Below are 16,740 nucleotides of genomic sequence, written 5' to 3'. Positions count from 1 at the left end.
ATGTGTTATTTTTGGAAAAGGTTAACATTCATTGAAAGTATGAATGAGGATTCCTTATGGGCAGCCATTGTGTGGGAGTCTTATGAGGGATGTGAGTTTTCATACTCCAGAATATTTATAATATGAAATAAACTGCCAAAAATTTTCAAAACTGGTTTTATGGCCTCCCCAGGCAATTGCAATACAAACAATATGATGTGCTATTAGTAACCACTGGCAGCTCACCAGGCGGTTCCAGCATGGTCAAGGCTCCACAATGTCAGTCCCATAAGGACCCAGAAGCACATCACAGAATTTCAGAATTATCCAATTTATTCTATTATCTTTAACCTAAAACTGTACAATGTTTTGGAACAACTTTAGCCTTTCATCATGAGCTCTGCACCTGACATCTGATAAAGAACCAAAACGATGTGCATTGTTTAATTATAATAATACAATAATAATAATATAAACTAGGCAAAAACCTTGACTTTTGTCTGTTTTAATTAAAAAAAAAAAGCAATAAAGGAATTTTATTTTATTTTTCATGTTTTTTTTGTTTCTGAGCTGCCTTCACTTTGCTCTAAATGTTGGCTATTCAGACAAGAGAAATAGGGATGAAGAATTACTTTTTATTTAACAAATTAAATAAATATTTAATATACAATATTCAACATTTTCCTAAGAGCATATAAACCTATAAGTTCATATATACATACCTCAACATGTGTAAACAATATGTTCAGTAACATAAGGTAAATAAAAAAAAGGCACAGATAAATTTACATTTAGTGTTTGTCTTTCATTCCGCAGAGTAGCATAGTACAGCATACCTAACTTTCATGCCACAAAAATAAATCAATTAACATAAAAAAGACAATATTACCAGATGTTACCGTCTCCTAGACTATGGAAAATCATAACATAAAAAACACAGCTTCCAGAATAGTTTAAACTTTCATTCCAGGAATGCAATGGCTCTCAAGGCGTTTTATAAATAGGACATATGGTCTTTTGTTTTGTATATATGTCTCAGTTCTGACCTTGCTCAGATTACTCTGCCTATTGACAATAGAGGTATTTAGTAAGTTCCAAAAGGAAGTCACACAGCTTGAAGTCAGATTATGGGCAAATATATACTTCATGCGCTAAAAAAAAAAAAAAAACAAGAAAACAAAATTGTACATACAGCATAATACTAAGAAAACAGATTCTGATCTTTACGTGTTTTTTGTTACGTACAATTTTAACCATATTCTTGATTTCCTGAATATAACCCTGTCCAGGTTATTCCCTGTCCAGCATATCGTTTTAGCAGGAAATCTATTTTATAAGTCCACCACCCATTGTGTAAAGTAGTACTTCCTCCCATCTCCCTAGAGCATGCAAGATTTGGACAACCCCTCTTGTGCGTAATAAAAATATTTATTCTGCCATTGTTTGCTATAAAAAGGAAGAGTTCGACAAAAGCACAAAGTGACAGTTACAATGTCCTTGTGTGTCACGGTATCATTAACACAGGGAGGTATAACGTGTACTTGGAACAAATTTAATAATAATATTACATAAAGGAATGAAAAAATAATCAGATTCCTGGAAACACTGGAGTAAACTATTTACACACATGCCCATCTGGAAAATAAGCATCTTTCAACTTAGTGCATGAATTATTCTCAAAGGTAAACAGTTGGTATTCCGTTAACAGAAGGATAAGTGCAGGTTTATAGGAGCAAAATGGTGTACATGAAAAGAAGCCCATAGAATAATATATTTCCTTTATTTTATTTTTTTTTCAATCAGAATGGTATGAACAGCGTTTTTATCGTGTTTACTGTTGCATTTTTTTGCCATCCTTTACGGCTCACACATGGGGAAATGTTTAAACACTCCTTGTAACAACCCATATTCACCTCTATAATAAATATTGCATCTCAATTCACAATAACAGTAGTGCACACAGTTCTTTACATAGTCATGTCAACAACTTTTTTTTTTAAAAAAGCACACAATCTAATTTCCCTACTATTTTTATATGTTATAAACATAGTCTAAGTAGGGTAGCTAATTTACCTATTATTATTTTTTGTGTGCGTGAAAGGAAACCCTGACTGAAATTCAAATCTGAGGTCGCGTCCCGCTCAGCATCTATGCTGTCCCATGCACAATTGCATCCATATAAGAAACCTATGTTGTATAGGTAGCAGCAGTTGAGTGCAACTATGACAATCTTGATTTACCATACAAGTGAAAGTTAACTATCATAAGTCCTCAAACTAAGAAAGGGGCTTTTTATAAAAATTTCCGGGACCAAAAGACCCTAAAGAAACACGTATCACATAAACACATGACATTATAACAACAGCACCATGTTTTGGATTTGAAGTAGCAATGGGCAAATACTCCATTAGATGATTAAAATATATTTGATACAATTCAAAGAATCCAGTGAAACAAAGAAAAAGAAAATCCATTTCAACACAAGTTGGTGGATTTTACATTCTGGTGGTCCCAAACAAGTTCCTTTATTTTGAAAGGTTCAGAACAAGCAGAGGGTAGTCATTTTCCAATGCAGAAGTCAGAAAAAATAATATCCAGAATTTCCTCTGCCCCCACCCTGCCTGTTATAGTGCCAAGTTGTCGGTGGGCAATACGCAGTTCCTCCGCAACCAAAACTAAATCCTGATGCCTATAGATGCCATAACGTCTTAGAGCTTCTAGACATGCAGTAAGATGAAACCTGTGACGAGTTTGAGTTATTGTTGGAGCTCCCTGAAGAGGGTCACCGTAGCTGAAAAGAAAAAAAAATATATACATATTTATCATATGTTATCACCTTATTTTTATTTACATACTTGTTTTACAGTTCCTTATCCTTTGTGGCATATGAGCAATGGGTATATGAGCAATAGGTCTGCTGCTGACTTTATGCAGTGAAATACTACCCCAGGTGTGTATATAGGCAATGGCTTTATGTCATTTCTTACGGCAGATTTCTACTTATTACAACAGTGGTTCATGGTTGTGCAATGTGCATTAGTAGGTCCACTTAAATTGTTAGGTGACATACGTAATGGGGTGAGAATGCACAATTGAAAGGAAAAGGGACAAAGCATTGTCAAGCTGTAACAAAAAGTGCCTGAACAAGAACTTGAGGCCCACCTACACCATGCTGCTCTACCATGATTTGCCATTTGCATAGGTTATCTATGCAGTATGTGACCCGTTCCCAGGTATCATTATGCAAGTGTTCTAATTCTAAGGACCATTAGTTTGTATGAGGACTGCAAAGGCTTGCCACATCCTGGGACCACTGAAAAATGTAAAAAAGGACCTGGCTTCCTAAACTATGAGGAATAAGGTTATTATATATTCTTATGTCGGTTATCCTAGAGAAAACGAGAATTTAAGCCATAAAGTGGTGGACGGAGTCATGGCTAAATAGAACACCAGCCTGGAATTTTTCTTTAATGGCAGAATCCAAACAATCTATATTAAACCCTTTGGATTTTTTGAAAGTATAAAATATATAAAAAAACATAATGTAACCAATACAACATTATAGAAACTGAGGTTAGTTACAGCCTAATTTAAAAATACAGCTTCAGCTTGAATTTCTTAACTTAAAACAACAAAAAAAACATTTGCAGTGTATTTTTTATTATAGGAACACTTTCCGTGTCATTATTTAAAAGACCTATTATATATATAAGAATCTGGTAAGTAAGTGATCCAAGCAGAGCTTATAACAATAGTTGACATAAGACTACACAATGCACAGTACAGTATTTCTGTCAGAATCAACAAATATAGGTTTATTTACTTACAGCTTCTAGAAATCAAGTACGGGCATTATTCACTGGAGAAAAATATGCAAAAAGGTAAGGTCTCTTAGGTACATGGAACATCTTTTGCAGATTCCCCAAAAAGAGGCAACTGGCATTGTTCTTGATCATTGCCATCAGACAGAAGGCTCTCAAGCAAATTCAGATCATCCTAGAAAGTTTGCAGACCTTGGATACCTGAGAATGCCATGGAAGCCCATAACAAAAATTAACATACACATTAAAAGCCAGGGAAATGGAGTCTTTGCCTGGTCTGCTGCCTACAAGACTTAACCAGACTGAAAACAAGCTCAAAAAGTTTTGCTTGGATAGTTCTAGTATTCTTAAAAAAATCAGTTATGTACAATAAGTATTTTTGGACATAAAATAGCACTTAAAGCAGACCTATTACCAGAACATTTACTATACAGGTAGTCCCCGGGTTTAATACGAGATAGGAACTGTAGGTTTGTTCTTAGGTTGAATTTGTATGTGAGTTGGAACAGGTACATTATTTAAAAAAATGCAATTAAGACAGATATTTATCCCAACATATTATTAGGCAACGTGGAGTCAGTTACTGTAAGAAATGTTCACTGTTAGTTAATCACAAACAAAGCAAAAAAAAAAAAAAAAGAACCTTATGGAGCCTAGACATTCATTAACGTCTGGAACAAGCTGTGCTTTGATATAAAAAAAAGGTTTGTATTGGTTAAAGAGTTACAAGAGTTTGCAGAACGGCAAAGGACTTCTTCTGCAAGTTATGGGAAAGCCCCCTACCCCCCATCAAGCCTCCGTCCTGCACAGGAGCAAGCAGGGAAGCCCCGTTCTTATCTAGGAGACGTCCGTATCTCGGATGTCCTTAACTCAGGGATTACCTGCATAAAAGGGTATCTGTTTTTCAGAATAGGTGTACAAACAAGACTGTATAATTAGACTTTAAAATAATCACAAAAGATGACACTTACATAGTTTCTAAGGTCTGTTTGAGTATTCTTAAGAACTCTTCAACACCTTCACCTGTATGGCAAGACAAAAGACATATTGGCGGTAGTCCATGTTGTTGGATTAGCTTGTGAGTAGAAGACAAATTTTCTTGGCTTAGCAGATCCATTTTGTTGAGTACTATAATGACACTCCTTGGTCCATCCCCCTGCAAGTTGATGTACATTTCATGCAGGTGGGCCAATAAAGAGTCCAGGATGAGTGGAATATTGCTCACATCTATTACAGCTACAAGAATGTCTGCCTCAGTAACCCTTAGAAACAAAAAGAAGAACATTTTGTATCAATTTTCTAAGTCTTATCTTTTTTACACTACAACATTTTTAAAAATACTTAATTATATATAAATCATACAATGCCCCACAATTCACTTTACCTGCTCAAAATAATAACTAGTGTCATAGATTAAAATTAAATTATTAGCAAAATGACTAACCCTCAAGACATTTTAGTTATTATTATGGTTTAAAAAGAACACACACAATTATGTACTAATACAATGCTTTGTCTGAGCACACTCACTGAATAAAAGGAACATTTCAGTTAGATTCAGTTTGATCAGTTATATTTTCCAGACAGTGGCCCATATTTCATAAATTCTGCCAGGATATGTAACTTAATGCAACTGTATATGTCAACACACAAAATGCTAAAGACAGCATTGGGAAAAAAAATCTAATACTGTTGCTGACCAGAGATGAAAAGAATAATAAGAGTCTGTATGCTTTATCTGGGATATCTGCAGTGGTCATAGATACCATCCTGCACTATAGTATCAAATCTAAAACTATGTACACACGTGTAATTATTGTCGTTAGAAAACGAACAACTAACGATTATGCACGATTATTTTAAACAATCATATTGTGCATAATTCTGTACATGCTGTAACGATATGATCGTTCAAATATAATCCACCAATAGTGTACACACACTAGATACGATCGTTTGAACGACCGTACACACAATAGATGGCGAATGATCGTCGCCAAATCAGATCCGCCAGGACAGTCGTTTGTTTCTAGCGACAATCCTCGTTTATCGGCATCACTGTGCACTTTTTTTGTTAACGATTATTGGCCGAACGGTCGTTAGTGGTTCGTTTCCAATGATAGTTATTGCACGTGTGTACTCAGCTTAAGGCTATTTGTTTATACAGGTTTCAAGAATAGGCTATACCATTGTGTGCACATGCACTACAGGGAGTTATACGTGTACAGTGCAACAGTCTCCTAGAATGACCAGCGACCCTTCTGTGATATGATCTAAGTGCACATCCAATCTCATATGGGTATACATTAATAAAATGAATTGAAAAATTTTGTCACAAAGGATGCAGCTGCCTCAAGCTGTCCAGGACCTCTTCCTCTACCAGACACAAATCAGGAACATTTTTTAAAGCTGTTGACTTTTTGGCAGACAAAACAAGGTGAAGCACAGTTCGTTGTTTGTTGTAGTGAGATTCCCCTAAAATTCTCAGGAAATTTACTTAATTTACTTTATTTAAAGGATTTTGCCAAGATATACATTTTATATATTTACAATTTAGCTTTTGAGAAACATTCTACACTAAGCCAATAATTTATTAAAGTGTAAAATAAAATATAAACAAGGAAGATTATTACCTTTTACAAAATATAGTTTGAATGCATTTAAGGGAAATACTGCTTTACTGCATGACATATTGTCTTCAAAATTGTTTGTCAGTTTCTGATTTTGCATTGGCATACAGGTCACTTTAGGAATACAAAAATATTTAACCACTTGTTGATTTCACTACATTGTAATACATCAATTTTGTTCCTATTTAACTACTTAGTTACTTGTAGGTTACCATAATTAGCCTTAATTAAACTCCTATTTACCTACATATTTCTTGGTATTTTTGGTTTATTTAATTTTTTTAACCCTTATTATTTACATTGTCTGCTTCTTTTTTTTTTTAATGTTTTAGTTTTGAAATCAAAAGAATACAGTTGAACCACTCGGGTCAAACTAAATTGTTAAAGAGTACAGGCATAGCAAAAAATAGTCAATAAATTAATACAATTAAAATAATTATATACAAAACAAAGTAAAAAGGAAACAGAAAAGGGGGCAGGAGAGATGAAAGTTTCCTTGGCTCCTAAACATGTCAAAAGGGCAGTTATGGAATGCAAAAAAGGTTCAGGTAACACTTATACCACAGATTCCGAAAAATGTTTTCCAATAAAAGTAACACAGAATTTATCCACAGTACCATGAATGCTGGAGGTAAAATCTTCTATATACATTATACTCAATGATCTTGATAGATACACTGCTACACAAAAGGTATTTCAGGCTTCTTCTAGGACAGTAGATACAAACCACTGCTGCTTTATTTAAATACCTAATCCCTGAGTTACCATATACTTTAAGAGGAAACAGGAAAAAAGTTGGCTACCTTGGCATGGCAAGAAGTTGAGAAGAATCATGCTAACATTTACCCCATATCTCCAGCAAACATCATCAATGTGCAGGAATGGATTGTGTAATTTCTCGGTGTGAGTCATATCACAATCTATATGATATGACAATCTTATACTCCACTTCTTGGATTCTGCTGCTGATGGAGGAGACATGGGTCAGTGTAATAATTGTAGTGCAGAGGTGAAGACAGCAACCAGTTCTGACTTCCATGCTTGAAAATAGGATGATGCATAATATGGAGGGGCTAAACTCAATTCTTTTTATTTGTTCTTTTTATTTCTTCTCGAGCCATACAGATTGAGATAGAAGTCTACTTATAAAAGATTTTTATTTAGCCTGTGACAGAATGATTTACTTCTTGAGACTGCATACACAGGTGCAATTTTTGTCACAAATTTGTTTCCAGCGACAAAAGAGTGACAAATGATTGAACGAATGCTGTACACACATCACTGTTCTGTTTCATGGAGAAGGGGAAAAAATAAAGCAGCTTCCCCCAGTGCTCTTCTTTATAGATTTGTACAATGATTGTTCTCCCTCGGTTGGTCTTGACGGATCCATGAAGCGGTGTCGGGCGCCCGCTTGTGTTAGATTCTCGACCGGAGACAAACCCGACTCTTCGTTTGGCCGAGAATTATCTAACATGTGTACATAGCCTTAGCCATAGAACTGATACCCTTGGCCTGCACCAATTACCTGATATTCCTGTTTCCCTTTTTACTGCTTATGTACAAAGAGACATTCTGCTTCACTGCAATGTGCATGTGCTGCTTACTACAAATTCCCTGTCATGTGACTTAATTGTATCCTCAGGAGACTGAAACTTCTGTGACAAAAAACTGAATTATGGAGCATTGGAACATATTGTATATTTACATTGGGGTTTATTTCATTTCTTTTAAATCTAGACAGATACTACTATTGTAATGAGAGAGAGAAAAAGGGGAAGATGGATCCTGGTAGGTCCTATGGACAGACCGGATCTTGTTTACCCTAATGGGTGAAGTTCTTAAGTCCCTTAATTCCCAACGCATTTCGCTATATTGGATTCCTCAGGGGAGCTCAAGAGATATATATATAATATATATATATATATATATATATATATATATATATATATATTGTATATATAAATATATATTGATGTAGTCTATCACTAACTTGTATTGGCACGTCTAAATTTTATTCTAAAGCTATGCTAAAACAAAGCTAATATTTTTCTTTATATTGCAACAGAGATTCTTCTAGTCTTTTACTATGACATTCCCATATGTGAATACATTATTTTGTGAAATAAACTGTTAGTCCTACATGGGGGGACACAATAAATGAATTTACCTTGCCTTGGCACGTCTGACCCCCTCTCTTTCGACTGGATCTTCAGAATCCCTCAATCCTGCAGTATCACTTATAACAATGGGATACCCCCCAATGTTCAGTGGGGTCTCCAATACATCTCGAGTGGTGCCAGGGATGGAAGAAACAATAGCAGTTGGCTTTTGACCTGTAATACATACAGAAAAAAATATAAACATATTATAGTATATACATAATATATACATGTGTAGTACTGGCAGGGGGGGGGGGGGGGTCGAGAAACTGTACTACCAATCATAAGGCAAAATACATATTTGCTATACAGGGGATGCAAAAAAAGGAAATTAAGAACAAAATTCACACAAAAAAACTTTATTGCATATCAAAAGGATCTTGTGCAGCTAAGTATGCTTACCAGGGCATATAGGATAATATTATAGAAATACCCGTTAAGTAAAACATATGAGCATTTTACAACAAAGTTTTACAAAATACTCAAAGTACTGTACAATACAGTGCCATAAAAATGAATTTCATAGTCTAGTCACAAACAGGATTTTCTGTCTATTAATCAGCCTCCTTTCTACTGTCTTGTAACTTGCATTTAACTGACCCATTGTTTTTCAGCTTTTGCCTTCCTTACCTGCAAAAAAGGGGTTCTTGAACCCATTAGTCATTTGCAATAGTTCTAAAAGGGTCACATCCTAAACTGCAGCATACATATTTACACAATAGAAAAGTTTTTTTAAGGGAAGGAAACTAGCAACCAAGTTTAAAGGAAAGTGCTTTTGAATTTCTCCAGAAATGCCATACTGCAAAACATATAAATAAAATTTGTGGAATGAATTCCAAGGTTAGACCTGATCGTTACCAGTGACAACTAAAAAAAAAATGTTCAAATATATATATATAGTGTAACAGCTAGTCAAATAAATCACAGGGTTTCGCCCAGGATGACAGGTACATTTGCCCCAGATACAGGTTATACGCAAAGTATTTTTCTGTTTAGTCAGTTTTACTTTTAACCTGCTGGCTCTCTTTCCTATTTAAAACACCCCCTGTTGCTAAGGGCGATCTCACATATGGTGGAGGATGCCGGCAGCTTTAAAAGCGGGTATGTGGAAGGCCGGCAGGCATGGAGGAGATACTAAAACAGCTTTTGGCAAATGCCAACCAACAGTGTACTAACCAACAATTGCTGCTAGGTCTGGAAAAAGCGGAGGCCCGCCAAAAGTAATTGTTGGAAATACAAGCACAGAGCTACCAACAACAATTAGATGCACTAAAACAGCAGATATCTTTACGAGAGCAGGCTGACGCCGAGAGTGGTGCTGGTTTTTTCAGGTAAGCCAGTTGTTGAAATAAATGACTGCGGACAATGATCCTGAGGTGTTTTTGACCATATTTGAAAGAACTGCTGAGAGGGAAAGTTGGCCTAGGGAACAGTGGGCAGGATAAGTGGCCCTGCTATTTTCTGGAGAGTCCCAAAAAGCCTATTATGACCTTGAGCCGTCGGAAGCAAGCTGCTATGTCCCCCTTAAGGCAGAAATACTGGCACGGCTGGGTGTCACCCTGGCTGTCCGGGCCCTACGGGTGTATAACTGGTCCTATTGAGCAGGAAAACCTCCAAGATCCCAAATGTATGACCTGATACATCTAACAAGGAAGTAGCTACAACCGGAGCTGTTGTCAGGACCGTAAGTTGTAGAACGGGTAGTCAAGTACCGGTTCCTAAGATCCCTCCGTTTCCATACAAAACTGGGTGAGCCATGGAGACCCGTCGACAGCTGATAAGCTGGTGGACCTGGTGGAAAGGTACTTAGCTGCCGAGAACTTAACACCTCCCTTCAGTACTCACCGACTTTCCACCCCAAGACCAGACCATCCCCAGTTGTGGGTAAGAGTGAACTAAGGCATGAGGGTGGACAAATCGAAAAAAGGGGAGCTAAGGGTAATATACAAACTCCAGTCAATGTATGGCGGAAGAGACTGAGAACGCTAGCCCCCAAGGAGGGAGCCAAACATGTTCTTTGTGCCCTGTGGTGGATGAACCAATGCACTTTCTGAGTGGCAGACAACAGTCTCTTTTTGTCACCATTGCATGCCCTGCTATGCGAGGCGATGAAAAATATTGGTGTAAAATGTATATTAATACCAAACCGATTGTGGGGCTGTTAGACTCAGGTAGTGTGCTAACGCTGGTGAAAGCTGAGCTAGTGGTTACAGAGACCTCCTGTCTTAAAACAATGGGGACAACATGTGTACACGGGGAAACTAGGGAGTATCCTGTGAGGTCAGTGCCTTTTGAAACCACCCTAGAAAAACTGTGTCATCAGGAGGGGTTGGTTTCCCGCTTAAAGTATGATGCTATCATTGGGAGGGATTTTCCCAATTTCCAGGAACTCTGGGATCACCCACCCCATGCAATGCTGGGATCCTTAGAGCATGAGGCTACTGAGGAGTCCTCTGATGATTGTAAGGACACTCCAGGGTTTCCTTTGTCTGTGCTAGCAGGGGAAACAGTTAATCCTAGGGAAGAATCGGCAACTTCGGGGGAAAGCCATTAAACCCTGGAACTCCCTGACTTACAGGTACATAGAGAGAACTTTGTTACAGAGCAATTGAAAGACCCCACACTGTTTAAAGCCCGGGAGAATGCCGTAAAAATTGATGGGAACCTAGTGCACCCAGACGAGAGGGTTGCATTCCCATACTTTAATATTGAAAGGGACCTTCTCTATCGGGTGTCACAAAGTGGGGGGGAAACCATTGAACAGCTAGTGGTACCCAAGCCGTACCGAAAATTGGTGTTAGATCTGACCCATGGGCACCTCCTAGGGGGACATCTGGGGGCTAAGAAAACCAGAGAGCAAACAGTCCAGAGGTTTTAATGGCCAGGGGTCACCAAGGAGGTGGAGATGTACTGTGCTTCCTGTCCTGTATGTCAGGTGTCTGCCCCAATGCCACATTTTTGTAGCCCTTCGGTTCCCCCCCATCATTGAGGTCCCTTTTGAGACGATTGCCATGGATATAGTTGGCCCATTGCTAAAACCAGCTAGGGGCCATCACTATATCCTAGTCATAATGGACTATGCTACTCGGTATCCTGAGGCAATTCCTCTCCTAAATACCTCTGCTAAAACCATAGCCCGGGAACTGTTCCAAGTTTTCAGCCAAGTAGGAGTGGCCAAAGAGGTACTTACTGATCAACGAAACCGTTTATGTCCCGATGACTAAAGAGCTTTGTAAACTCTTAGAGGTGACGCAGCTACGCACAACGGTGTATCACCCTCAAACAGACAGTTTAGTAGAACGTGTAAAAAACACTTTAAAACAGATGCTGCGGAAGGTAGTAGATAAAGGCAGGGAAAATTGGTACTGTCTACTCCCCTATTTGATGTTTGCTATCTGGGCGATACCCCAATCCTCAACCAGATTCTCTCCCTTTGAACTAGTTTATGGGAGGCACCCCAGGGGACTGTTAGATATTGCTAAGGAAACATGGGAAAGTGAAAGTTACCCTCATGGAAGTGTCATCGAGCATGTGGCGCAAATGCAGGACCGAATTGCGCAGGTATTGACCATGGTTAAAGAGCTTCCGGCCCAAGCGCAGTTGGTGCAGCAGAGAATTTATAACTTTTGGCCCTGGCGATAGAGTTTTGGTACTAGTTCCCACGGTGGAAAGTAAATTCTTAGCCAAATGGATTAGCCAACCTGGTAGGCAGAAACCAGAGCAAATTTATCATGTAAATTTGTTGAAACCATGGAAAGAAAGGGAAGCATTAACTGTAAGGATGACAGAGCTACCTGCTCGGTCTGACTCTGTAATCCCAGAAGTCTTGATACCAGACACCTAGTCAAAGAGTCAACAACAGGAATCGAGAGATTTTGTGCTACAAAAATAGGGATATGTTCTCCATCCATGGCTACACATGATATTATCACCCCTCTAGGTGAAAGGGTAAGACTGAAACCCTATCGAATTCCTGAAGCTAGACGAGAGGTAATATGTCAAAAAGTTAAAAAAATGCTTGAATTCGGGGTTATGTGTTAGTTCCCAAACCAGAGGGCTGGAGATTGGGAAAATATTACTGTAAGCTGAATCAGATCACAAAATTTGACACCTATCCTATATCCCGGATAGACAAGTTGATTAATCGGTTGGGGAATGCTAGATACATGACTACCTTAGATCTCACCAAAGGATATTGGCAGATCCCCCAATTCTAGTCAGCTAAGGAGAAAACTGCTTTTGTGACCCCTGACGGAGCATACTAGTATTGAAATATGCCCTTCGGACTACAGAATGCTCCAGCTACGTTCCAGCAGGTGATGGATAAGGTACTCAGACCCCATCAAAAATATGCTGCGGCCTACCTGGATGACATAATTATTCATTGTGGAGATTGGACCTCGCATTTAGTAAAGGTTCAGGCAGTGCTAATTGCGAAAGCTGGGTTTGTTGCAAACCCTAAAAAGCACGCTATTGGGCTGGAAGAAGCCAAATATCTGGGGTACACCATTGGAAGGGAAACATTAAAGCCTCAGGAAAAGAAAGTAGATGCCATCCAGAATTGGCCACGCCCAATTAATAAAAAGCACGTTTGTGCTTTCTTGGGGATCACCGGCTATTATAGGCGCTTTATTCCTCACTTTGCATCCCAGGCCGTTCCCCTGACAAATCCCCTGACAAATTTGACAAAAGGGAAGGAATTGGTAATGGTTAAATGGTCTCCAGAAGCAGAAGCTGCATTTGGGGCATTAAAGAAGGCTTTATGTAGCGAGCTAGTGCTATCTTCTCCTGAGGAGATTTTTTTCTAAGGAGTTTTTGTCGGACTAGGAGCAGTGCTATCACAGGTTCAAAATGGGGAAGAACACCCCATTGTTTACCTCAGTCAGAAGTGAAAGGCCCATGAGTTTAAAAAAGGATGTTTGGCTTTGAAATGGGCACTTGATTCCTTGAGGTACTATCTGCTGGGCAGACAGTTTCTGCTAATAACCGATCATGCCCCATTAAAGTGGATGGCCCAAAACAAGTAAACTAACAGGAGGGTTAATAGATGGTTCTTAGCCCTTCAAGAATTTAGTTTTACTGTCAAGCATCGTCCTGGTGTACAGATGGGGAATACCGATGCTTTATCTCGGGTTCATACCTACTTGGTAGCCTGTGTTCCAAACCTAAGGTTAAAACAAAGGGCTGAATCTATTCTCTCTTGAGAAGTGACTTTAAAGAGAGGATTTGGTCACCCTATAAATATATAAATGGTCCATACAGGGAACTCTCTTCCCAAATATTCAACTCAAAATCATTACAAAGAACAAGAGGGCACTCTTTGCGTCTGGAGGAAAAGAAGTTTAAGCCCTGGATAAGGAAGGGATTCTTCACTGTAAGGTCTGTGAAAATGTGGAATCGGCTCCCTCATGAAGTAGTTTCAGAAACTACTATAGATTGCTTTAGGAAAAAGCTAGATGCTTTTCTAGAAGTACAGAAAATAACTGGGTGTTAAGGATTTAAAGTAAAGATAACAGTGACTGTTGATCCAGGGAACATCCGATTGTCTCATGGAATCCGGAAGGAATTTTTTTCCCCTGTTGAAGCAAGTTGTACCAAGGTTGGTTTGGCCTTCCTCTGGACCAACTATGTCTTATACGGTTTTTTATCTGTGATATGATTATTTCTCTAGTGGTTGAACTTGAACTTTTTTTCAACCTAACCTACTATGTAACTACTATGTAACTATGTTTCTTCTAATTCATACATTACTACTATATTTCTGGTTATGAATTACGGATGAAATGAAACCAATTAATTTAATGTTCTGTGAGTGCAATGCTTTTAATTTTGGAAAAGGAAAAAAGACATTTTGTAAAATATACAATCATATTGGTGACAATAAGACCTTCATCCAAGAAACATAATTTTGCTTATTATCATGGGTACGATTTGTCTGAAGTATACCAGCTTGAAGTGAAACTTTAGCTAGAAATTTAAAAAAAAATTGTAACAAGGCAAATCCTTTATTGCAGAAGGGACAGGTGATGTCCCCTCTGCAATAAAATACCCTTATCTATCCACGTTCCATTACGGACACTGGCATTTTCTTCCTCTTCTCTTCCATGTGTCCTGACCTTTAGCAACCTTTATTGGCTGGGCCAGGAATACTGTATGTGCATGGGAGTTGATTCAGTCCCTCCAGCCCAGGGAGATGCCGGGATACCCAGCACATTCTTATGTGGGATGTTACACATCCCGATTATCTATTAGTAGAACAAAAATCAATAAACAGTAGCAATGCTTATTTGGTGCTAAAACCTTTTATGTTTTATTTTTTGGTTTAAACTAACTTCATTTCAGCATTACTGCTGAAAGAATCATTGTAAGTTTTTTTGGGCAAGGTTTTCTCCTCGTCCTGTGTCATTTGCACTTATCTACTGAATATCTACTATTACAGAGCTGTTATATATGTTATAAATATGTTGGTGGTTTATAAATAAATGGTAATAATATGATGATAAAATAATACCATGACAGGTTTACATTAAGTAAACTGCATACAGCTTGCATTAGATGGAATTCCAGCAGCTAAGAACAAGCTACTAGTGCCATCTTGTGATCCTCTATAAGAACTGTACTAGAGTTTCAATGCCACACCATTGTTGCCACACCACATGAATAATGCGAGTGGTATTTGCAGGAAAAAAACATTCTGATTCATGTTTAGGCCATGGCCTTGAAATGTTTTCCAGATTCGTGCTGCAACCTATATTGACATTTTTTTATTATGGACTTATTTGGTCAGAGCATAATAATAAAATAAGAAGTGGTCTGTGACCTAGACTACATTTCTCTAACAGGACTAAAAATGATGCACATTGCCTCTGACACTTTTTCCAAGTTCTTTTGAACTACCCACCAGCACTATTCTTTAACGGAACCCAGAAATCTAAAGCCTAAAAGTTTATTTAGTTTACTTATACAAGATCACTATTTTTGTAATATCCTCCTCATATTCCGCCCAATTTTTTTCTTCACAAATTTGCATTCATTCATGTGGAAAAAAAGATTACCTAACTTTCCACTCTACATACCTATATCTTCAGACCTCTTATAAGTAAATTATATTGTGTTACGGCTCTACAGCAAGGCATTTATTTAGATGCCTATTATATGTACATTTCTATACTTGTTTGCAGCCCTTCCAGTTTTTGTCTCTAAAGTATACTTCTTTTCAACTTGTTTTGGTCATACTACTATATAACAACAAGGCAAGACTAGCATTCCCTCATGATACATAACTATACTAGTCATCTTTGATAAAGAGAAGGTTGGTAAGCAACAAACTCAATGTGAAATAAGCAGAGTTGAGATTCACATGAACTTTCACTTCTATTCTCAATACATACTCTAGCTAAAACATATACAGTACTAAATCTGGTACAGTTTACACTGGCCAGCTGGAGAGAAACATCTAAATTTACCCTGTGTTTACAAGATTTTAATAGTTCTACTTCTTTCATATATTCAAGATATATCCTTTGATAAGACTCAAATGGGGAGAACAAAATCAGTGTTTCCAGAAGTATGAGGGACAGTCAGGGAAAATCAGGAAAGTTACTAACCTGCTATACACTGATCAGGAGTTAAAGGAGTAGGATGTTTACCAGCACCTCATTCTCAAAATATAAAAAGTTTTACTAATTTAAAAAATTGTTTTAACATGTTTTCTGGATTCTTACACAAGAAAAATATACAGCCCAATTAGAAGATACCATGGACAAATTTTATTCCATTTGGTCACCTTGGATCAACACCTGCCAATCCCCGTCTCAAGACCCTGAGTTGTATTCCTTAAAACTAGTTATCTTATACTCTCCTGTCATCCTCTTGTGATCCCGTTTTTTTTCAATTTCCCCCTCATCCTACCTTCCCTCTCACCCCAATCTAATCCACATTTATCCATATTTATCTCCCATGCATTTTAATAACCCCTAACAATATCCTCTTAAAGCTAAGACAAATATTGTTAATTTTTTCATTCCACAATATGCATATTCTTAAAGTATATTTAAAGATAATTATTCAGGGATAAAATGTCTTTCATATAACATATGTGATTGTATAATGTATTAACTTTCCAATCCTTGTATAAGATCTGTTTTCTTC

General features: G+C 37.7%; 1 protein-coding gene across 3 annotated transcripts in view; it reads right to left on the bottom strand.

Moving 5' to 3' along the window:
- Window positions 1–594: 594 nt before the first annotated feature.
- GTPBP3 (GTP binding protein 3, mitochondrial) overlaps window positions 595–16,740 on the bottom strand; it is a 37,352-nt gene continuing 21,206 nt past the window's right edge. For 2 of the 3 annotated variants that reach the window (XM_072404586.1, XM_072404588.1), the window contains 3 exons: window positions 8,598–8,763; window positions 4,772–5,062; window positions 595–2,770 (listed from right to left, as the gene is read on the bottom strand). In XM_072404586.1, the coding sequence (XP_072260687.1) occupies window positions 2,539–2,770; window positions 4,772–5,062; window positions 8,598–8,763 (689 nt within the window). In that variant the 3' untranslated portion in view covers window positions 595–2,538. The other variant, XM_072404589.1, reaches the window with a different exon arrangement.

The sequence above is a fragment of the Pyxicephalus adspersus genome, chromosome 3 (genome assembly GCF_032062135.1).
Source record: "Pyxicephalus adspersus chromosome 3, UCB_Pads_2.0, whole genome shotgun sequence".
NCBI lineage: Eukaryota > Metazoa > Chordata > Amphibia > Anura > Pyxicephalidae > Pyxicephalus > Pyxicephalus adspersus.
The sequence above is the reverse complement of the archived record's forward strand: the minus strand, read 5'-3'. Positions and strand labels throughout refer to the sequence as shown.